The 24094-nt window shown below is 44.1% G+C and overlaps 2 protein-coding genes across 4 annotated transcripts in view; one reads left to right on the top strand and one right to left on the bottom strand.

The window, feature by feature from the left end:
* LOC110435666 (dehydrogenase/reductase SDR family member 7) lies at nucleotides 3948-9726 on the bottom strand. Of its 3 annotated transcripts, none has more exons than XR_002453472.1 (12): nucleotides 9496-9726; nucleotides 9307-9362; nucleotides 9160-9193; nucleotides 8375-8473; nucleotides 8128-8276; nucleotides 7908-7946; nucleotides 7747-7839; nucleotides 7566-7664; nucleotides 6144-6245; nucleotides 5648-5740; nucleotides 4985-5070; nucleotides 3948-4404 (listed from the first exon to the last, which is right to left on the bottom strand). XR_002453472.1 is itself a non-coding variant. In XM_021461507.1 (12 exons), the coding sequence occupies exons 1-12, from the start codon at nucleotides 9572-9574 to the stop codon at nucleotides 4318-4320; spliced, it is 996 nt and encodes a 331-aa protein (XP_021317182.1). In that variant the 5' UTR covers nucleotides 9575-9726; the 3' UTR covers nucleotides 3948-4317. The 3 variants fall into 3 exon arrangements, 2 of the variants coding, with proteins under 2 accessions (XP_021317182.1, XP_021317183.1); XM_021461507.1 differs by having other exon boundaries at nucleotides 4985-5050; XM_021461508.1 differs by having other exon boundaries at nucleotides 4985-5050; nucleotides 6165-6245.
* The window catches only part of LOC110435899 (cycloartenol-C-24-methyltransferase 1-like), a 33817-nt gene continuing 26906 nt past the window's right edge, over nucleotides 17184-24094 (top strand). Inside the window, exon 1 of the mRNA XM_021462000.1 lies at nucleotides 17184-17262. Coding sequence (XP_021317675.1) covers nucleotides 17184-17262 — 79 coding nt within the window. The remainder of the gene's footprint in view (nucleotides 17263-24094) is intronic.

Below are 24094 nucleotides of genomic sequence, written 5' to 3'. Positions count from 1 at the left end.
ACCGGGGTGTAGAATGCCTCTTGGGGGAGCCTTGGGCGTTATTATATAGGCTGAGGTGGAGTAGGGGGCAAGGAACCACCACGTTATCGATCCGCGTCTTCATCTTGTGTCCACCGTCGGATCAAACCAACTTAAAATCAATGTAGAGATACTTTGCTTGGCTTCCAAGGAGGCGTAGGAGGAAGACTCCAGAAGGCGGCAACCATCAGATAACCTAGGGTGCCGACTGGCCCTAGGGTGGGGCTGACCGGCCCCACCTTCTCTCCTCTGCGGGTCTCGTTCCTTCGGGTGTCTTCTAGACCCTTCCTGAGCCTGATGATGATATTTTTCGTCGCGGGTAACTTTCGTGGTAATTATGCACTAGAATCCTTCATTTCAGCTTTTCTAAAATTCACCCTAGAAAATACAGAATATGCAAAACTCATGAAATTGTCAGATAAAACCCTAGACCAGTATGTTTTTATGTGTTCCCTTGTGTCTAAAGTTCAAGTAAATATTGACGTTATCAACCGTCAATATTGACGTTAACCACCATCAACAATACCCCCAAGCTAAGTCTTCGCTAGTCCCTTAGCAAAGTTGACTTGAAATAATGCTTTCAGGGTATCTCATGTTCAATTTCAACAAATACTTGAGCATTGAATTTAAAATTCTTCTCTGGATTATAATTCATCGATCTATCTTTCAAACTTATCCTCATTTCTTTCAATGTGGGGCTTTTCAACTTTAATTAAATCTTAGATGATTGAAAGATAGAAGAAGCAAGCAAGCACTGTATATATTTTATTCTTCATTCATGCACTACTCTAGAGGTTTTATTCATTTATTTTGAAAACCATGAGAGTCTACTAATAAGATCGCAGTGGACTACTAAGCTATACATCATGATTGAATGTGCTAGTGATTAAATTATATTTTCAAACTCTTATGCGGTATTCTCTCTTTTCTGTCTTCTGGAAAATGTGGGCTATGTCCCCAGCGGATACATTTTTGTAGTGTCTTTGCACCCCTTGTTTTACTCTCTTTCTTTTAATTTGGCACATACCCTTTTGATATGGCATCTTTTGGTCTCATACTTCTCTAGTATGGCATCTTTTAATTTTATAGCCCACACTTTATTTTAGACTTCTAAGAGAGAATTTGTTACATAGAGTAAACCCTTCTTGTGCTTGTGGATTCAATCATGAATGCATAACAAAATAATCTACTGAAATCATATTAGCAAGATGAATTATCAGATTGCTTGATTTAATTCTTGCAAAATATCTGGAGCTTAGCTATCACTCAGAATGAAACATATACTAGCTCAAACTTTTTTATATCATATCCGCCAATTACTTAGACTGAATCACAAGTTTTATGCTACTCACAGATATCAAGTTTCAGAATAAATTATCCAGGTAGATAAACTTCATATAATTCAAAGGAGATTTTTGAATTCTAGTACTAAGTAATTGCATATTTTAGTTGCTTTTTTTGAATAAGTAAAATATAGGATTAAAGGCAAATTCTTCTTACTCTAATTTAATGATATAATTTAGATACTGAAAAGTAAATACTGGAATAAATATTGAAGATAAACGATAGATACAAAGGTGAAAAGATGCTCACCTTGTGGGGGCTTTCCCCCCAAGCTGCATGTTGCCAGCTCATTAATATGGTGGAGGTGGTGGTGGGTACCTCATCTGGTCTATCAGGTACTCCAACCCAGTTTGCATGTGCTGCTATCCATGGTGTAACTATTGAAACTGCTAGTTTGCCTGGTGCTGCCACTGTTCCTGATGCTGAAACCTATCATCAATATGATGTTGCCACTGCTCGTGTCGGTGCAAGGTGTCATTCATCGTCTGCTGTCCCTGTCAAAGGTTAGTGAAATGCATGGACATGACAGGGTAATCATTAATGGGAGTCTCGAAGTGCTGTTCAGGTGGCGGCATGTAGTCATTTGCCGGTGGTGCATGGAATGGATACGGTCCACCAGTAGTGTAGTCCGTGTTTCTACGCACAGAAAATGATGTACAACCTCTCTGAAAATCCTGTCTGGCTCTTATGTGGGGAATGTTCCCCATCCTGTGGATGTAGAAGACTCTCCTTGCTGATATGTGGCTTGGTCCTTCCATCCTGAGTGGGTGGACCACGGCTGATGTGGCTCATGTGTAGCACCTGGATCATCAAAGTTAGTGTAATGAGAATAAGCTAGACCCGATGGTGCTAGATCAGTCCCAGTGTATACAGTCATGGGCACTGCTGATGCGAGCTGATGGACACCTACCAATGTTAGTGCTTTCCGAAAAAGTAAAACTATCGATAGAATAAATTCCCAATTCCCGGTTAGGCAGCTCATACTCATTGTGGTATTTCTTATAAATCATGATTACTTTATTATCACGTCGTTTCAGCATATGAGGTCGAAAGAAAAAAATCATATCCAATAACTCTATGGGCATTAGAAATAAATGTGAGTGTAGCTTCTAACAGTAAATCTAAGCTCGTAGCTAAACGTGTGATCCAAGATGTGAAAGAAATACTGCACTTTCTCATAGGAGGCATAGTTTTCTAGTAGCTCAACATTAATTTCACAGGTCATGCTTTCCTCTTTTTAATCATGATGTACAATAAATGCAGCTCATCCTGTCTGATGGTGTTTAATTTCTCTCTAGGAAAGAAAATAAAAGCTAGCCATTTAAGCATAAACCTCAGTGTAGGATGGTGGACTTCCTCAGTGGTATATTTTTGCTTACGCTCGGGTTTCTTAGTAGTGATGTTCTCCCAAAAATTATCTTTATTAAAATCATTAAAAACATCAGCTATATTCACTACGCACTGCTCCGAAAATCCTAATGCTATACTGATGGTTTTCCATGTGAGAGTAAAAGGTTTGTTAAACATCCTAAAGTGAACATTATGAGGGAGCTAATAAATTTAACTCGCTTCCCAGTGATTTCCTATGCATCTTCCTATCCAATCATTCTAAAAATATCACTCCTACTCATCTCTAACACAGCTTTCTTGTCCATTTGTTCAACTGAAGCAACCATTTGAGTGAAAGAGAGTGCAAAAGCCTAGTGAGGTGTTTGAGATTTGATACTCAAAGATTAAGGGCCTCATTAGTGCATAGGAAGTAGCAAGTGTGCATCCACCTTTCTCATTAGGTTCGTTGTGGTCAAGTGAGAGTTTGTGCTTGGTACTCTTGGTGATTGCCATCACCTAGACAGCCTGGTGGTGATTGGCAGCTTGGTGATCATCCGACCGAACTTGTGGATGACCCAACTCATCTTGTGAGCGGTTTTGAGACGATTCACTGTGTCGGAGTGACAAAGAATCAACCTGTAGAGAGCACTTGATCCTTGTGCGGATCAAGAGGGAGCTACACCCTTACATGGGTGCTCCAACAAGTACTAATGGGAAGTGGTGACTCTCCGATACCTCGAAAAAATATTGATGTATTCCTTTCCCTTTACTTTCAAGCAATTTACATTCAAGCATTTCAATTCATGCAATTTACATTCCTATGCTAGAATAGAAATTGGAACCTAGGGTGCAAACTTTTACTCAGGTAGAATCACTATGAATACACTTAGGCATATAGGCTAGTAGATTTAATTACCACACTATTTTTTAGAATTAGGCCAATTCAACCCCTCACCTTCTCTTGGACATCTTAATCTGCAATCTGACTGCACTCCTCTTGGGCATCTTAATCCTTTCAGGGGGCTGGAATCTGACTGCCAGGCTACGATACAAGCACTCAATTTCAACACTCCAAACGATCCCTTAGCTGCATCATCATCGAAGAGGCCACTAGAGTGCTAATAGAGTGACTCATGCTTTGGATGAATTAGCAGGAGAGTTTTTTCATCTTGTTTTCTTTCAGAACGTGTCCCGATCTGCGTGCGGCAGCCTTTGACTCTGAATGTAATCACACTCATGGTTGAAGACTTGAAGTATAAGCTCTTTCCTGTGTACAAGTTTTTTTCATATTAATCATGAAATGTGTATTCATCCCACAACTATTAATCAACTTCAATAAACATACATCAACAGAAAGTTGTCCTTTATACCAACCAACATATTGACCATTGGCTCACACAAATAGCATTTCATCTAGAGAGACTAGAATATCCTTAAAAAGCAACCTAGGACAAATGACGATTACCTAGACCCTGCCATAGTTAAGAGTCCAGTTTTTCACTAAACTGTATAGCTTCTATAGATGCTCTGTTCCTTTTCAGTCTAAACTTTTTGCTTACAAGCATAAAGTCACGTGACCATCCGAATCCAGAAATACCCTGGTACTAGGAGCTACGAGTAACTTGGTCATGCTGATTTCTTGCTGCCGAAAATGAGATTCCAACTATACGTGTTCCCTTTCTTTGCAGCCGCATCCAGCCGTTTTGCACCAACCTGGAAAGATAGATTAATCAATTGAGTACTAGCAACAATGGTAAGCACAAAATTTTCTTTGGCTCCAAAAAGAGAGCTAGAGCGCATGGTTATGTTACCCTGTTGTCTGTTTTCACTTTTACTAACAAAGTAAAGAATAAGGCTGTTCAGACTACAGAGTACTAATTGTGGTGCTTATGTAACACAATGTGCTGAGTGGACAAAGAGAATATGGTATATGGTATGTTAGGCCTTTGTCTAATGGTCTTTGCAATTACATCAAGGACATGGTGCTTTTTACTCAGTTTACTGTCTTATAAATATAACACTGTTTATTTGTTTCTAGCATGGTAAATTTGGGCAACCAGATTCTCGTCGTCAATGTGCTCATATTGTTTGATGTAACAGAAAAAAAAGCAAGAATATCATTGGTTAATGATTGAATATGGCCAGAAGATCTCCACAGTTTTCTGGTCGGATGCATATTGTGACTTAGTGATTCAAACCTATGCATCAGTAAAATCAGTGGAAGAAAGGAAACTATAAACAGCATCATTCACTTAGCCGACCACGCTAAAAGAACACTAGGTAGAAGAAATACCTTGTCCATGAGCCAGTAACCAACTGTTGGCATGTATTGCACCAAGTACATAACAGTCAACACAGGCTGCGAGCAAACAAGAGAGTCTGTATTGAACTTATAATGGCTAAAAACAGGCTCACTGGACATAAAACAGAAACCTGATATGACATATATACACTACAGCAATAATATGCCATCTCAGCAGTAGAGCATAATAGGGATGTAAATGATAAATGAATGGTATGGACATTTCCTGATCGGCCATCTGGCCGAAGGGGTTCAGATACTTAATGGATAATCTGTATCATAATCCAGACATTCAATATCTGTACCATATCCGAAACCAAATATTATGTATGTATAGTTCAAAAGAGAGGTTTTGGGGTTTTAGTTCAAAAGAGGGATTTTGGGGCATGAACCAAAACCAGGGTTAAACCAAGAGAATCTGGGCTCATATTGCAGTTTTCAGTGAACCAGGGTTGTTTTCAACGAAATCCTAAATTCCTAACTGCAGTGCAATGATGCAATAGATCTTGCCCCCAAAACCATATTTTTTACTAAACGATAATGGATTTCACTATTGCATGATGAGATCATATAGGCCACATAATATGTATGGCAAAAGGAAACTAAAAACTTCAAGCTTCGCAACTACAATGCAATGCTCAAAATGAAATATACCTGATATGATATCCATGCTTCTTTCAGTCCATGAGTAGCAGCAATAATTGTAAGTTCAACACACCTTTCCACCGAAACACGTTTCTCACGTTTCTGCATTGAGGAAGACAATGATGAGCAAAGGGGACTGGGTACCATATTTTAGAGATTTAAATGCTGGGCAACTACATGGATCCATGATGTTAGGACCTCAGCACACTATGTTATCAGAGGTAGCAACAAAAATATTGGGCATTAAATGCTTTTATTCGGATACAAAAAAATAATCATGCATTGCATGGCGACTAGAGAACATGAGTGCTACAGACCGAGAAGGTGAATTTTCCATATCTTACTCTAATGATCAAACTTTTTGTTATCGGCCTTGCTTGATTCCTAGGAATTGATAGGAATTGGAAAGTAATCTAATAAGGAAACGAGAAGCATTTTCTAGATATTGGTCTCAATTCATGGGATCCAAACAGGCCAAGACTAAATAAGAAAAGCCAGGGATAACCTCAGCAGAATGTGTTTGTACTTGAGAGGCTGCAGCAGAAGATTGTGGTGTTTCAATCGGTCCGGGGCAGACAACAGTGACCTTAATGCCCTTTGTACACAACTGCAACATACAACAAGGCACACTACAAGTAAACATCAACAGGTTGTACATACTTTCTGCGGAAAACAAAGAAAACACAAGAAAATAACCAATTAACTACTAAGAATCATTGAACCTCTATTTTTTTTAACAAAAAAAACATAAAATGAATGAAAGTCGAGAGCAATTAGCCTCGGGATTGACTGATTGATTGAAGGGGTACAGGGGTACATTATATAGGCAAGGATCCTAAGGGTTTATAGAAACACCCAATCAACAGTGATCCTTGCCTTATCAATCTATCTTAATCCCTAAGGTGCTTAACCGCACCAGCCCATAACAGCCCATTAGGGCGCCTATTGCTAACACTCCCCCACAGCCGAAACGTCAGTCACTTTGCACGTTTAGACTGGACCTAAACTCCGTGAACACTGAGGTAGGCAGTCCCTTGGTGAAGATATCAGCATACTGCGAGGAAGTAGGAACATGCAGAACTCGTAGATCACCAATGGCGACTCGCTCCCGGACGAAGTGAAGGTCGATCTCAATGTGCTTGGTGGGCTGATGTTGCACCGGATTGGAGGTCATGTAGACGGCACTGATCTTGTCGCAGTACACCAGTGCGGCGCGCCTAAGGGGGGCATGCAGCTCCAAGAGAACCTGATGTAGCCAGGTCGCCTCTGCAACTCCATTGGCTACTGCGCGATACTCAGCTTCAGCACTTGACCTTGATATTGTATTCTGGCGCTTGGAAGACAAGGAAACGAGGTTGTAGCCGAGGAACACTGCATAACCCGAGGTGGATCTGCGAGTGTCAGGACAACCGGCCCAATCAGCGTCGGTGTAGACAACAAGATCAGTCGAAGTAGTCGGTCGCAGCAGTAGACCAAGGTGGAGTGTGCCCCGAACATAGCCAAGAATCCGCTTCAGAGCAGCAAGGTGAGGCTCTCGAGGGTCATGCATGTGGAGGCAGACCTGCTGAACTGCATCTGCAATGTCTGGGCGAGTGAACGTCAAGTACTGAAGAGCTCCAGCAAGGCTGCGAAAGTCTGTAGCATCAGACACAGCCTCGGGATTGATTGATTGAAGGGGTACAGGGGTACATTATATACGCAAGGATCTCTAAGGGTTATAGAAACACCCAATCAACGGTGATCCTTGCCTTATCAATCTATCTTAATCCCTAAGGTGCTTAACCGCACCAGTCCATAACAGCCCATTAGGGCACCTATTGGTAACAAAAGTGTCATCCATGAATACTTTTCATAACATAAGTGAGTACCCTAGCATGCTGATACAATTTACAAATAGAGTGCATGCTAATATATGAATTTTTGGTACCTCAGATCGCAGAGAAGCAAAATATCCATTAAGAGCATGTTTGGAGGCAGAGTAAATGGCCTGGCCAGGAGCAGGAACCTTTCCAGCAGCACTGCTCATCTGTATATGAGTTAGCCACACTAATAGCCAAAATGAAACTCTGATGACCACAAGTTCCTGCTGAGAGTTGGTTCATACGTACCACAACAAAATGTCCCGTTCCTCTATCCAGCATGTAAGGTGCTAGAAGGCGAGTTAAAGTAATAGTTCCAAAGACATTGACATTCAAAGTAGCCTGTCTAGCAAGACATTTGTATTAGGTTGCAGAAGATACGCAGAAGAAATCAAATACTGTTCATCTACCTTAAGACCTTCCTCACTTTCTTCCAGAGCCCCCCGTTTCTGCAATTTGATTGAAAATTGTTGCATTTAGGAATCAACTGATTATAATACAAATACAATTAAGACTAAAAAGCAGAGATATATTGCAGATCTATCATTGAAAACTAGTAACAATGAAACAACATGATGTTCAAAGGATAAGGGAATCAAAACATTAACTCAAAGTAAGGGTGATATTTACAGGACGTTCGAAGGCTGCATTATGGATCATATAGTCAACGCCTGCATTAGAAAAAAATGATTCTGCCACATGTACGACTTCTTTTAGAGATTCTTCACCAGCTGATAAATCCATGGGTAACACTTCAACTCTGCTATCTGGATTCTTGCCTTTGAAAAGTAAATCAAACTTGTTTCAGATCTTTAGATTTCGATTTCCCCACTAAGGGAAAAAATTTAGCAACACCTGAGATATATTGCAAACTTACTGAGGATGTTTTTTTTCACTCTCTCAAGCTCATCCTTGGTACGTGCAGATAGTATCAGCTTTGCTCCTAAATTTGCAAATTGCATTGCAAGAACCTCCCCTGAAATTTAAAAAAAAGCATTAATAACTTGTTATGGTGCAGTACTATGCTGAAATTGATGTAAAAAGCCACATCTGTCGAGAAAACAGTCATGTTAACTCATAAAAATTGACAGTGATCCTATGAAAACTTTGTGGTACATCAAGCTTGAAGAAGGTGCATATACAATATTGTGGTGCATGAAGTATATAACCAGGCATAAAATTGTCACTATACCATTCCACAATGAACTAACAGAGGTATAAGGCTCACTAAAAAAACAAAACTACAGTGAGGGAATTTATCACCTCCTCACCTGCTTAAAGATAAGCATAAATGTGTAGCTGAAGTTGTACGAAAGAAAACCCATTTTATTCATTTTTTTTTGAAAAATTATTCAAATTATTTGTCTAACTAAACTCCTGAATGTGCAGTTGGCATGGCAATAGTACTGCAAAGTAGAGCAGTTTGATTAGTTAATTATCCTTCTTTCAAAGGACATGCTTTTTCGACAATTTAGCCAAATCATTAGCAGTCGGCCTAGTTAAATGAAGTAATGAACACCAGCTCAATCAAATTCCATGATTCCACGGTAGAAGCTATAGACCTACAACTCCACATGATACCAACAACTTAACAACTCATAACTAAACCCCAACAGTCGGTACTAAAGTTGACAAATTAAAGAGCTGATGAGGCACGCTGACCAATCCCGCGGCTAGCTCCAGTAATCCACACAACCTGCAGGACAACCAAGAAACCAAGAGCAAAACAACGGAATCAATATGGGGAAGGAATCTGATATCAAACAGGACCGCTGCACACAAAATTAGCCGAACGATCCAAGAACCCACCTTGCCGTCCACCCTATCCCGCCGCGGCGGGCCGCGGGATACGAGCGTCAAGTCCCCTGCAGCCATCAAAGAACAAGGGGGGTCAGTCCCAATCTCCCCTAGCCAACAGAGGCGAAAACAAGAATGGAAAGAGAGAGATACGAATGTTACGGGAGCAGGGTTGGATTGAGGAAGAAATTGGGGTAATACCATCGACGACGGTGGCGAACTTGAAGAGGAGGAAGGCAGCGACGGCGGTGAGGACAGCGATGAGGAGCAGGAGAAGCATTTCTTGGCCCCGGCGCAGCGTGGCGACGGCTGACGGGCGATTCTCTGGGGTTCTTGGGGTCGACGTGCGCTGGGCGACCTGCTTTGCGCTGACTGGTGGGCGGAGAATTTGAGGCTGCTTAGCCAGATCCTCGGCTCGCGTCAATTGACCTGAGTCGGTGGGTAAGGCGGTCTCAGCGCATAGTTTCATAGCACGGTTACTAAAACTATAAACTATACTAGGTAACCGAGCCACATGAGTTTTATGGGAATGAAATTCCTGTCTCATCTGATGAAACTCCTTCATTGAATAACCCTGCCAAGTCAGCAATTTTACTTATGTGTCACCATATTTAATGTGCATGACACTCTCATAAAATATGCATTGGCGTAATGGATACCTTGCGGCTGGTTGGATAATGCAATGTTCCTATTTCGTCTCCCTCCCTAGATTTTTCACTTTCATTTTCTAAAAAAAAATCTATTTTAACCCCCTCAACTATATAGTGTCGATTACTTCACTTTCTAAACTACAAAATCAAATTTTCTACCCCATAAACTTTACAAAACCAGTCAAATAACTCATACGGTTTTGAACGGTGCTACAATAACGGTAGTTTTATCTTTTTATATGTATTTTCACTAAATCTTTGAAAAATTATAGTAAATCATAGAAAAATTATAAAATAAAAAATCCAATTTTTTTAAACTCTACATGAGTAGAGCTACACAGTGAATATATAATATGATATACTTTAGTAAAAAGTTTTTATTGTAACTTTAAATCTATGTTTTTCTATGATTAATTGCAATAATTCACAGATCTAAAACTAAAGTAAAAAATTTGTACTAAAGCATACCATATTATATATTCACCGTGTAAATCATGTAGAGTCCAACAAATTTGAATTTTTCATTTTATGATTTTTTTGTGATTTACTATGATTTTTCTGTGATTCAGCGGAAAAAATAAATAAAAAGACAAAACCACCGTCATCATAGCAAAACCACGGTTCAAAACCACTTAAAGGGGTTCTTTAACCAGTTTTGGAAAATTCATAGGGTATAAAATCCGGTTTTGTAGTTTGAGGGTGAAGTAGTCCACCCTGTATAATTGAGAGGGTACATAGACTTTTTTCCTTTCATTTTCCTATGTACATTTTTCATTGAGCTCCACACTACAATTTTAGGTTTGTTAGACCTTGTTTGGCGTGTCCTTCTAAAGTTTATTCCTGTCCCGTTGGATATTTAGACGTATACATTGAGTATTAAATATAGATTTAAAATACTAATTACATAAATTGTGACTGTTTTGCGAGACAAATCTTTAAACCTATTTAGTCTATGACTTAATAATATAATGCTACAGTAAAACTATAGTAAATATTTGATAACGATGGATTAATTAGGCTTAATAAAATTCGTCTCGCTACCTGATATGACACCTAAAACATTATACCCTAAATTTGAATAAGGCCTAGCAAAGTGCACATTTTGTATCAGAATTCGGAAGGCCTTGTTTATCACGAACCCACGGTCTTCCAACCTCGCACCATTTAAATAACAAATTATCTAAGGCATTGGGCATTATGAAAATAATATATCTAAATAATAATACAATGTTAAATATATTATTGATTACAATATTTAAAATTTGACTAAATATATAGATAAAATACTAATATTTATGACGTCAACTTTCTTACTCCAGGATATCTTAGGAGAGAGAGTTAATAGTACCTTGTTATTCAGAACAAGGAGATAACAGATAACACTGGACGGTCAAGACTTAAGTGATCTTTCACTGAGAATCCCACTGAGGAAGACCTGATGGATATATAATGTGTCAATTCAGAGTAACAATACTGATATAGATGAGGAAAAATCAAGGTTGGGCAGCATCAAAACCAAAAAAAAGGAAGTATGCTAAGAACCAGGTGACAGTGGCGCCAAGATGGGAAGAATCAAGGTTGGCAAGCTTCGAGGCCCAAGAAAAACAGGAAATATACTAGGAAAAAGGTGATGGTGGCATCAAAAACAAACAATAAGGTGCCAATAAATGGGGTTCCAATTGCTGTCAATGCGACAATTAGAACCTGGCTAAGAACAACATCTCGGGTACTTCTTATGAGAACCCTTTTATTGTGCTTAATAATACACCTACTTCTCTTTACAAAATGTTATGAATCACTTAGACATTGAGGTTGAGAATGTAGATGAACAAATAGAAGTTTTTAGAGCTGAAGAAATAGCTAGGGCTGCTATTGCACAGGCTAACTATAAGATTTTCCTTAAGAAACAAAAGGAGAGAACTAGTCCTAAAGATGAAGAGAAACTGGAAGAGTTAGCCATGGACCTATCTTTAACCAATGAAGAGGTATTCCTCTTGCTTCTTCCAAGGGAGGAGGAACGAATAAAGAATGTGTCGATATTCCTATTGTTTCATCCAAGGGAGGAAGAAAGGATAAAGAATCCATTGACATAGGAAAAGAAGAAACTCCCTAACTGATCCTATAAGGTTAATGTTCTGTAACTGAGAAGTCTGGGGAAAGGTCATAGGAGAAGGTTAGCGAAGAACCACATTATGTAGGAGGATTTGGATTTGAAGTCTCTACAAGAAAATATCAAACATGATTTCAAGGATTTGGAATTGAAGGAGATGGCAGACAAAAAGACTTCTACTGGAGCTGGTCTCCAGCAAGGGGTCATTCAGGGGGGGTCTGATGTTAGGAGTGAAGATTGAGACTTTAGAAGTTGAACAAACAGAGATGGATAGCTAAATATTTTATGGGTTTCTTGATCTGAAACATGATTATGAACTTTAGGCCAACAACTTCAGCATGTTGGGGAAGTGGAAGTCACGGCGTAGGCGGTGCAAGGTGCGCTGGACGCCCTCATGGCCGTCGGCATGGATCGCCCCCATGATCTCCTGGAGCAGTGGGGAGGCGGGTGGAATATACAGCCGGCTGCCGAAGTGGACCATGTCGTCGACGATTGTCCACGGCGCCGGGCGTGTCCCCGCTGTGATCTCAGCGTGGAGGGCGACGAGGGCCGGGTCGTTCCGGTGTGCTTGGCGTAGGCAATCGACGAAGTCGAAGCGGGGGCCCGAAAGGGCGAGCAGCGCCCCATCCTCCGTGTCCCGTCTGGACAGCGCGTCTGCCACTGCGTTCGCGGCGCCGGGCTTGTACTCAATGGAGAAGTCGAATCCCAGCAGCTTGCCAACCCAATGGTTTTGCGGGATTGTGGCCAGGCGCTGGTCCAGCAGGTACTTGAGGCTGTAGTGATCCGTCTTGACGCTGAAACGACGTTATGGGCGCCAATGTCGGACCGCCTGAACCAATCCGATCAGTTCGCGCTCATAGGCAGCAAGAGCGCAGTGTCACGGCGCCACCGGCCGACTGAAGAATGCGATCGGGTGTCCGTCTTGAATCAGCACCGCCCCGAAGCCGTGGGACGACGCGTCGCACTCCACCACGAACGGCTTGGCGAAATCGGGCATGGCCAGCACCGGGGCCGCGGTCACCGCAGTCTTGAGGTCCTCGAACGCCGCAGCAGCCTCTGCGTTCCAGGAGAAGCCCTCCTTTTTGAGCAGGCTGGTGAGCGGTGCCGCCATGGCGCCATAGTTGTGGATGAATTTGCAGTAATACCCCGCCAAGCCGAGGAAACCCCGCACCGCCTGCGCCGAGCGAGGCACCGGCCAGTCGTGTATGGCCTGTACCTTGGCCGAGTCCATGGCCACGCCAGCCGCCGAGATCATGTGGCCGAGGTAGGCGACCGACGACACCCCGAACTCACACTTGGAACGCTTGACGAAGAGGACGTGGCGGCGGAGCTCACTGAGGACCGCGCGGAGGTGACGGAGATGGTCGGCCCATGACTTGTTGTAGATCAAGATATCATCAAAGAAAACGAGTACAAAGCGACGAAAAAACGAGTACAAAGCGACGAAGAAAGGAACACAGTACATCGTTCATGAGGGGCTGGAATGTCGCCGGAGCGTTACACAGTCCGAACGGCATCACCAGGAACTCGTAGAGGCCGTCGTGGGTGCGGAACGCTGTTTTGTGGATGTCCTCCGGTCTCATGCGCACCTGGTGGTACGCGGAACGTAAGTCAAGCTTGGAGAAGAACCGGGCACCATGGAGCTCATCAAGCAGCTCGTCGACGACGGGAATTGGGTAGGCGTCCTTGATCGTGATGGCGTTCAGCTCGCGGTAGTCGACGCAGAACCGCCACGATCCGTCTGCCTTTTTGACGAGGAGGACCGGGGACGAGAAGGCGGAGTCGCTGCGCCGTATGATGCCTTGTTGGAGCATCGCGTCACACTGCTTCTCCAGTTCGTCTTTGTGAGCAGCGGGGTAGCGGTACGGGCAGACCGCCACAGGGGCCGCGTCCGGCTTGAGGATGATGCGGTGGGAGCGGCCCCGTTGAAAGGTCCTAATATGGCTAGAGGGGGGTGAATAGCCTATTTAAAAATTCTACAAATTCACTAGAGCAAGAGGTTAGTAAATAACAAAGCGAAGCTTTTTGCTCTAGCTCGAAAGGAGTGTTTGCAAGCCACCTATCCAACAATTCTAGTTGATATGATCACTAGGCACACAAGAGCTATGTCTCTACTTACACTAGAGAGCTACCTAAAGTTTCTATACAAATAAGTAAGCTACTCTAGTTTGTAAGAAAGTAAGAGAGATGGTTTAATCTTTATACCACCGCGTAGAGGGGATGAACCAATCAATAATATGAAGTCCAATCACCGGGAGAAATCCAAAGTACAATCACAATGGAGACACACGATTTTCTCCCGAGGTTCACATGCTTGCCGGCAAACTACGTCCCTGTTGTGTCGACCAACACTTGGTGGTTCGGTGGCTAAGAGGTGTAGCACGAACCTCGTCCTCACTAGGACACCACAAGAACCTACCCACAAGTGAGGTAGCTCAATGACACGAGCAATCCGCTAATGTTGCCTTTGGCTCTCCGCCGAGGTAGACACAAACCCCTCACAATCACCGGGAGATGGCCACGAACAATCACCAACTCGTGCCAATGCTCCTCCGCTGCTCCAAGCCGTCTAGGTGGCGGCAACCACCAAGAGTAACAAGAAAACCGCAGCCAAAACAATCCCCAAGTGCCACTAGATGCAATCACTCAAGCAAATGCACTTGGAATCACTCTCAATCTCACAAAGATGTTTAATCTATGAAGGAGATGAGTGGGAGGTGTTTGCTTAGGCTCACAAGGATGTCAAGTATGTTAGAATGCCAAGAGTGTGTGCCCCCAAGCCGGCCAAACACGTATTTATAGCCCCTCAAACAAATAGAGCCGTTGGCTCTTTCACTGGGCAAAACTCGGGGTCACCGGACGCTCTTAAAGGGGCACCGGACGCCGGTGCACTCCGGTCTTAAACATAGAGATGTCTGCAAAACTCGAGGGCACCGGACTCACACCACCGGACGCTCCAACCTGTGTCCGGTGCCTAGCGTCCGGTGCCTTACCCTAGCTGGGCCAAGCACTGACTGCACCGGACGCTCAGACTCAGCGTCCGGTGCTCCAGAAGCCAGCGTCCGGTGAGTGTTTCTTAGCGAGATACACTTCCGCGACTTCTCCAAATTTCCCACCGGCGTCATAGAAAATATGCATTTCATTTTCTCAAAAGCGAGAGGAACCCATCCTCTCTCTACCCTTCAAACTCTACCTCCTTCTCAAAGTGTGCTAACACCACAATGTGTAAACTAACATGTGCACGTGTGTTAGCATTTTCACAATCATTTTCTTCGAAGGAGTTAAGTTAGCTCACTAGGTTCTAAATGCATGCACAAGAACAATGACACCTAGTGGCACTTGATAACCGCTTAGCCAAAGAATTCCCCTCTTTATAGTACGCCTATCTATCCTAAAAGTGATCACACCCTCTATGGTGTCTTGATCACCAAAACCAAAACCCTAAGCAATACCTTTGCCTTGATCTCCATAGGGTTTTGTTTTTCTCTTTCTTCTTTTCCAAGTTGAGCACTTGATCATCTTGTGGTCATCACTATCATCACCATGATCATCTCTTGCTCCATCACTTGGCATGTACCTCATTAAGTCTACACACACTCAGTATAGAGGTTAGTAGTAGGGTTTCATCAATTATCCAAAACCAAACTAGGGCTTTCACCCGTTCCGGTGGCAGACTGCTCGGCGCGGCGAAAACGTCCTGCAAGTCGGCCAGGAGCGCGTCGAGGAGGGGTTCCAATGCCTCAGCGGCGTGGAGGCGGGCGGGGGCCTTGGGAGCTGTGCCACGCCAGCAGATGGACCTGCCCGCATGCTGGAACGCCATGGTGCCCGCCGCCAAGTTCCACGTGATGTCCCCCAAGGGCGCCATCCAATAGGTGCCCAAGACCACGTCATAGCCTACGAGGGGCATAATCAAGAGATCGACCTAAAATTCCAGGCCATCGATGAGCACTGGAGTGCAGCGGAGCACCCCGGGACAGGCGATGCGCTCCCCATTCGCCACGGTAGCCGTCAGCCCAGGGCGCGGCTCGATGGTGAGTCCTGTGCGGCAGGCTGCATCCTCCCCAATGAAGCTGTGCGTGGAGCCGGTGTCGATGAGCGCGATGAACTCCGCGGTGCCCATTGTCACCCAGAGTTGGATCGTGTTGGTGCCCGGCACGCCCACCACCGCGTGTAGGGAGAACACCGGGGCTTCCTCAGCTACAGCGCCCTCGTCCAGCTCGATGTCGTCAATATAGAATATGCGGCGGCAGACGCGGTTGTGGCTGCGCGAGTAGGGTTCATTGCAGTTGTAGCAGAGGCCTAGTCGACGTCGTTCTGCTTGCTCCTCGGTCGAGAGCCGCCGCGGAGGATTTGCAGCACCCCCTTTGTTCGGCGGCGCTGGTAGGGCTGAAGCGGCGGCCGTCGGGGGCGCAGGCAGCGCTAGCGCGGCAGTAGGTGCTTGGCGGGGCGCTGGAGGCGGTGGAAGTGCGCGCGCCGCGTGCCGAGCAGCAGCGACCGGCATCCGCTCGAGTTCCATCAGTTTTACCTGGCGGGCGAGGCTCATGGCCGCCGGAAGAGTCTCCGGGTTGTGGATGCGTACGACGTGGCTCAAGGGTGGCAAGAGTCCCCGTTGGGATTCCTCTAGGCGACCGGCGCGGGGAAGAAGGGCTTAGAACCGGTTGGAGTATTCCTCAACGGTCCCCATGCGCCGGCATTCGGCCAACTCGAACAGAGGCCCCGAGCGGAGGGGCGGCCCAAAACGCAGGTCGAGGAGGTCCTTGAAGCGTCCCTAGGACGGTGTAACTTTGTCCTCTTGAAGCTGCGTGAACCATAGCTATGCGACGTCATATAGGTGGTAGGATGCCATCCACACGCGCTCTTCCGCCATCGTGCGATGCTAGCGGAAATAGGCGTCGCACTTGTTGAGGAACAGCAGAGGATCCGTCGTCCCGTCGAAACGGGGGAAATCCCACCGCTTGTGCTTGGGAGGGTGATCTGGAAGCGGACCCTCTGCGCGGTACTCACCGTCGCCGCCTGAGGACGACGCGGATTTCTCCTTCTTCATCACCGCCATGTCGGCCTGCATGGTGGCCATATCGGCGGAGAGGGTCTTCAGGGCTACCAGGACATCGGCAAGGGTTGGTTCGGCCATGGTGAGGGCTGGTGCAGCAGAGATGGGCGACTGCGGCGAGGTGGGGTGGTGGTGGGCGGCTGCGGCAGTGGAGGATTGTGTGGAACGGGTGGGAGAGGATCGACGAGACCTAGATACCAGGTTGTCAAGGGCGGTATTGCCCAGGGTAGCTGGACCCCGACTACGTAACTTGTAGTCGCGATCCGTCGTCGCCGGCTGGGTTATGCCCCCACGCCGTCGCCGCCTTCGTCAACTGGGTTATTGAAAGGTCCTTGTTTGGTTTTGGTAATTGAGTGACAACTTAGGTGGACTAATAGTGTTTATGTGAGATACACAGGGGATTAGTCCACAGGTGATGATGTGATGATGGAGGAGCTCATTGCATATGAGACATGACATGGAGTCATGTGACCAAGGTGGAGAAGATCAAGATGAGGCTTGGCTTGATGGACCGGTTGCAAGAGTGAAGGGCAAGTCGGAGGCTTTGAAGCGAGGGACCGCGTGTGACGGTGAAGCTTGAGCAAGACTTGGCGCCGATGGACCGAGGCAATGGTGAAGAGCAAGTGAGGTCAAGATCGATGAACCAATACGGTCACGTGATGATATGAAGTGGAACATATCATTTGGTGATTGGTTGGTGCATGTGTTGCATCAACATTGGAGGAGATGGAATGGAAAGCGCAAGGCAAAGGTATAACCTAGGGCTTTTCCATTTCACCGGTCATAGGTGTGTAGAGAAGTTTATGACCGGATTTAGGATAGATGGCCGTACTATCAAGAGGGGCAAACTTGTTTGCATATCGGTCATCTAGTGCCACTTGAGCGATCTAACTTTGCATACGTGTTAGGATCGAGTGGCGTGGCAAGTTGAGAGGCTAACTCCTTTGGGAAAATATTTGTGAAAATGCTAACACACTTACACTTGGTGGTGTACACTTGTTGGTGTTGGCACACTTTACAAAGGAGGTGGTGTTCCTAGGGTTGAGAGAGGTGTGGGTTTCTCTCTCCCTCCCGCCGTCGGCGGGATTCGGCGCTTTTGAGAAAATTAAGTGCATATTTTCTATTGCGCCGGTGGGAAATTTGGAGAAGTCATGGGAGTGTTTCTCAGTAGGAAACACTCACCGGACGCTCTGCGTGGAGGCACCGGACGCTGGCCTTTAGCGTCCGGTGTGTTGTCGGGTGCAGCAGAGTGCACCGGACGCACCGGAGAGAGTCCGGTGCCCAGCGTCCGGTGTGCGGGCGGTTTGGCAACCCTCTCTGCGCACGAGTCCGGTGAGCACCGGACCGTCCGGTGCCCAGCGTCTGGTGAGGTCGCGAGTTTGACACCCTCTCTGCGCACGAGTCCGGTGAGCACCGGACCGTCCGGTGTGGACATGCAGAGCGTCTGGTGGTGCTGTGTCAGGCGCGAGCGCGAGGTAGCCGTTGGCGGCAACGGTCGAGTTCAAACGGCTAGTGACACGTGGCGGTTAGCTGAGCACCGGACGCTGGGAGTTGAGCGTCCGGTGGCTCCCTGTGAGCGTCCGGTGCCCACGTGTTTTGCCCAGTGAAGGGACAACGGCTAGTTTAGCCCTTGGGGCTATAAATAGAAGTGGTGGCCAGCGTTGGCTGGTGCTGAGCACCCTTGGGACTTAGTGTCCATGCTTGGGGAGTGCTAGTAAAGCCTCTAACTCACATATGCTTGATAGTGATCATCCGATTGTGTGAGTGAGCGATTCTAGTGCGTTGCATTGAGAGATTGCATCGAGTGGCACTAGGTGTTCGTGTTGCAAGCCGGTGGTGCTTGTTACTCTTGGAGGTTGCCACCTCCTAGACAGCTTGGTGGCTTGTGACTCCGTCGAAGCACGCAAGGAGATTGTGCGGTGCTCCGGAGAAGAGATTGTGAGGGGTACGGTGCTCACCCCGCGGGGATCGCGAAGAGTAACTCTAGTTGAGCGAGACGTGAAGAGCGACAAGTGGTCCGGCCGGGTCAAGTGCTAGAGCTTGTGGTAAGCACTCCACGTGGGAGAGTGTGACTTGCGGGTCACCACTAGCAAGAGGACCGGCGGCAACCTTGGAGCTTGTCTCAACGGGGACGTAGCTTGGTGGCAACCAAGTGAACCTCGGGAGAAAATCATCGTGTCAACATTGTTCTTCCCGTTGGTTTGCAAAGTCCCTAACACAAGCTTGTTCTTACATTCATATACTTGTGCTTGTGTAGTTGCTCTTGTAATTAGTTAGCTTGTGTAGCTTGCTAGTTACCTTCTTGCTTGTGTAGCTAGAAGTAGTTCCCTTGCGTGACTAATTTGGTTTATGTAACCTTGTTAGTCACATTGCTTAGTTTGTGTAGCTAAGTAAGTTGCGCTCTCTAATTTGGCATTGGTTGCCTTGTTATTGAGCTTGCTAGTGAGCTTAGGCTTTGTGCGCTTTGCCTCACTAGTTTGTGTAGGAGCTCCCCCGGTTTGCAAAGTACTAGTTGCATAGGTTTGTGTGACCTTGCTTCTAGTTTTGGTTAGGTGAGCTCTTGCTAAGGTAGCACCTTGCTTGCTTGTTTAGGATCTTTTCAAGGTGCTAGAGAACTTAGATAGAGGGGTGTAGTCTTGGCTAGACCGATAGTTTTAATTCCGCATTTGTTTCGGTTAGCCGACGCAATAAGTTTTAGAAAGGACTATTCACCCCCCCTCTAGTCCGCCATCTCGACCCTTCAAGTGGTATCAGAGCGAGGTCTCTCATTTGTGGTCTTCACCGACCCGAGAGGATGGCGGCTTATGGGCTAGATGTTGAATGTCCACACATTTTTGATGGCACACACTTTGCACAGTGGAGAAATTGGATGGCATGCAATTTTAAGTTTATTTCTCCTCAAATGTGGTGGATCGTAGATGTGGGCTTTTCTTGTGCAATTGATAAGAAGGTTGCAACTCAAGCGCAAAAGAAATGCCTACATCTTGATTGCCAAGCTACTAACATCTTCTACTCATCTATGAAAGATAATATATTTGGTGAGATCATGGATATGAAGTCCGCCCATGAGATTTGGGTATTTCTCAAAAAGAAATATGGGGCAATATCCAAAGAAGATGATGTGCCAAAGGTGGGCACAAATGAGGATGTGGAGCATGACCACAACATGGTGGTTGTGGAGGATTGCTCCACCTCATTGTCAAGTGAAGAAGATGATGATCATTCTACAAGAACACTTGACAAGGACGATGATGATGCCACACGTGATGCAAATCATGATGCTACTACATGCACACTTGATGATGAAGATGATGGCTATGAGAGTGATGCTTCCACAAGCTCATCTACTACATCGCCACATTGCTTCATGTCACATGGTGACACTAAGGTATCTATTGGTGATGTGATTGTTGATTGTGATGATCCAAATTTTGAGCTTGTATGTAGACTCACCAAAGCTTTAAGAAATGAGATGGCTAAAACAAGTAAATTGAAAAATGAAAACTCATTTCTAAAGACCACATGTGAACAACAAAAGCATCTACTTTATGTTACTACTTGTTCACATGAGGAGCTAAAATTGGTTCATGAGGAACTTTGTGTTGCTCATGATAACTTAGTAAAAGATCATGCTTTTCTCACTAAGAAGATTTCTAATGAAGAAATTAAAACTAGTGAGAGCTCATCACTTGGGTCAAATGATCAATCACATATTGTTACTAACCCTTGTGATGTAGGCAAGAAGCATGTATCCACCTCTTGTGATGATTTATTGTTTATGCCATGTTCTTCACATACAAATGCTTGTTCTACTTCTATGTCTTGTGAGACTAATCTTTTGAAGGAGAACAATAAGCTCAATGAACAAGTGAAGAATTTGAGCAACAAGCTAGAGAGGTGCTATAATTCAAAAGTCACCTTTGAGCATATATTGAAGACTCAAAGAAACTATGGTGACAAATGTGGCCTTGGCTTCAAGAAGAAGATGACAAAGGGCAAAAGAAAGCAAGGGAGAGAAAAGCTCTCTCATTTCATGTGCTATCGGTGCCATGAAATGGGTCATCTTGCTAATGGTTGCCCAAACAAAGAGAAGCTCAAGAAGATGAAAGAAGAAGAGAGGCTGAAGCATGTCAAGTGCTTCAAGTGCCGCACTTGGGGTCATCTCACCTCAATGTGCCCAACCAAGCAATTGGTGAAGCAACAAGAAGAGCCTCAACCTAAGACACAAGTTGAGCAAGAAAAGAAGCCCCAAACTCAAGTCAAGATCTACCATGATGGTGATGACTTGATTGTGAAGAAGAAGAAGACAAGAAGGGGTGGAAGAGCAAGGCATCCAATGCAAATCCAAGATGCCAAGATGATGAGCAAGAACGAAGACAAGAAGAAAGCTTATGCTCACATCAAGTGCTTTGAGTGCAAGAATGATGGACACTTTGCCTCGAAGTGTCCTACCAAGCTTGAGAAGAAGGCTCAAGCAACTCTCAAGAGGCAAGGCAATGAGAAGCAACACATGAGCAAGGAAGAAAAGGCTCAATCCAAAAGAAGTTGCTACTTATGCCGGGAAAGGGGACACATGGCCTATTCATGTCCCCTAGGTAATAATTCTAAGCCTATTTCAATTAATGATAATACTATGCTTAGAAAGGATGGTAATGGTACCTCTATGGTTGCTATTGCAAAACATCCCGCTACTCATACTAAGGCTATGCCTAAGTATGTTGCACCTAACTTGAGAGGACCCAAACTAGTTTGGGTACCATCAAAAAGTGGATGAATGTGTGTAGGTACCATCGGCATTGGAGGCTTGATTCAATTGATCTTATATTTTTCATCATATGATTGAGTCAAGTATTAAAGCTTAGTGCACATCCAAACCCAATGCCATGACAAGTTAGTGAAGTCTAAATGTGCTATAACATACAAGTGCAAATATTCAAGTTGTGGTGATTTATTGGATTATTTGATGACTTGCAAATACATGAGTTGAAGTTTGCAAATTGGATGATCATAAGCTAACCAAGGTATATCTTTGTTGATCACATTCATTTGGGTGCATATGAGTTGATTGAATTGGATATATATGCAATGTTGCTTGCTATAAGATGATTGAATGGATAAAATGATTAGCAATCAAATTTGGATTGATTTGAGTTGAATAAGTTCATGAGATGACTTTTAGTAAGTGGATTGAATTGATATATGTCTTGTGAATGCATTCAATCAAGTTGATTTCAAGTTTGATTCAATTTAAACAAGTATAGCTCAATTGCTTGAAATCTGTCCTATATTGAAAACCTGAGCTAGCTGAGATCAAGTCTGAGTTTGAGTGATCAAATCTATTTGGAATGACTTAAAATTTGGTATGCATGCTGTACAATTATCATAGAAGATGCTGTAGAAATTCCATGAGAATTGGATAAGGGATACTTCGGTTTTGGAGTGGATCTTATCAGCTATAGTGCAGCAGTTTTCAGCATGTAATAGTGGTGGAAGAATTGAAATCTGGTAGCAATCTAGAAGTCAAATGAAGCTTAAATTTTTATGGCTGCTAGATGACTCAATAAAGCACATCTCCACCAAATTTCGTGGTATTTGGATCTGTACATTATGAGATATAGATATTTCTTTAAAGGGTACAGAATCTGCCAGAAAAGTGACAATTATTGGATTGACCTATAGTCACTTCAATTGAAAGGTCCTCAAGTTGGAAACAAGATTAAAAGTGGTTGAGGCACCTAAGTTTGGTTTTGAATTGATCTAGAAGAATGACAAGTTATGAGTACAAGGTCATTTGATTGTGGAATGTACTTGGTGTACACATTTAGTACTCAAATTGAAGATCAAGATCAAACTCAAGATGAAGATGAAGTTTAAGTTCTAGTGACTATTGGAGATCATTTGGTAGAAAGAAAAGGACTTAAACAAGTAGAAAGAAAAGGACTTAAAGAAGGATTCATGGTTACTCATCATAATTAAGTCCATCACTTGAATCAATCAATCAAAGCAATTCAAGTGAGTATCAAGAATTGTTCTTTGGAGAGAGGTCACTTCTCCCTATGTGAGGGGCGTGCCGCCCGAGGAGTGGGTAAACCAAGTGTGGTGCTTGGAAGGCTAACATGGAAGTGGTGATCTAAAGGACATTTGAGATGCTTAGTTGAAGCAATCAAAAGGATTGATCAAGAAAGCAAGCAACAACCCAAAAGAGAGCTAGTCATGCTATTTCAAGTGATATTCTTATTAGTTCTCTCATGCAAGCAATAGTCAAAAGAAAAATCAAGCCAACCACAACAAGATAGTGCACTTGATCAATAAGTGGTTCTCCATTCATATGGGTGAAGATTTGATCTATCAATTGGCATTTATAATTGGTCCTCACCAAGCTTATCAATTGGACTTCACATTGCTATTAGAGAAATGAATTGGAATCCATGTGACTATCCTCTTCTCCAACATAGCAAAGGTATCATTGTAATGTGCATGATCATTTCATCCCTTACTAGTATGCGGTTAGTGCATATAGTACATGCTTCATAGGATCATGCATGACAAATGAAAAGTTTTAAATTCATAACCTACCACTATTGCTTGAATAATTAGTTGATCTAGTGGTATGTATATGAGTTTATTCATGAGCTAGTGAACCCAAGTACTTGATCTATTTTGGATTGTTAACAAGTGACAAGTACAACATTGGCAAGATAACCCTTAAAGTGAGGTGTGAAAAAGCTTGTCATTGGTTCAAACCGGACTTGGAAGCTTAGGCAAATCAACATAGTTCAAGTCTACAATTAGAAGCTCATAATGATTAGAGTACAAGAACAAGACAACAATGAAGATGGATATCTAGACTCCAATGTTTCTTCAAGTGATATCCTCCAATGGTACTCATGATGATGATAGCAAATGTTCAAGATAGCAAACAAGTGGTTCCATATTAGAAGACCTTAATTGGTAGAAGAATCCCATATGGTATCTATCATACAAGAAGGT

Source organism: Sorghum bicolor, chromosome 5 (assembly GCF_000003195.3).
Source record: "Sorghum bicolor cultivar BTx623 chromosome 5, Sorghum_bicolor_NCBIv3, whole genome shotgun sequence".
NCBI classification, from domain to species: domain Eukaryota; kingdom Viridiplantae; phylum Streptophyta; class Magnoliopsida; order Poales; family Poaceae; genus Sorghum; species Sorghum bicolor.
Note: the sequence above shows the minus strand (reverse complement) of the source record. Positions and strands in the feature narration are given on the sequence as shown.

What these genes read in the sequence shown, in the direction of transcription:
- LOC110435666 (XM_021461507.1), bottom strand. Translation starts at nt 9,574, where the DNA reads ATGCTTCTCCTGCTCCTCATCGCTGTCCTCACCGCCGTCGCTGCCTTC. An exon ending in GAACGGGACATTTTGTTGTG is followed by an intron (nt 7,665 to 7,746) that starts GTACGTATGAAC and finishes ACTCATATACAG; the next exon opens with ATGAGCAGTGCTGCTGGAAA. An exon ending in TTGCTTCTCTGCGATCTGAG is followed by an intron (nt 6,246 to 7,565) that starts GTACCAAAAATT and finishes TGTATGTTGCAG; the next exon opens with TTGTGTACAAAGGGCATTAA.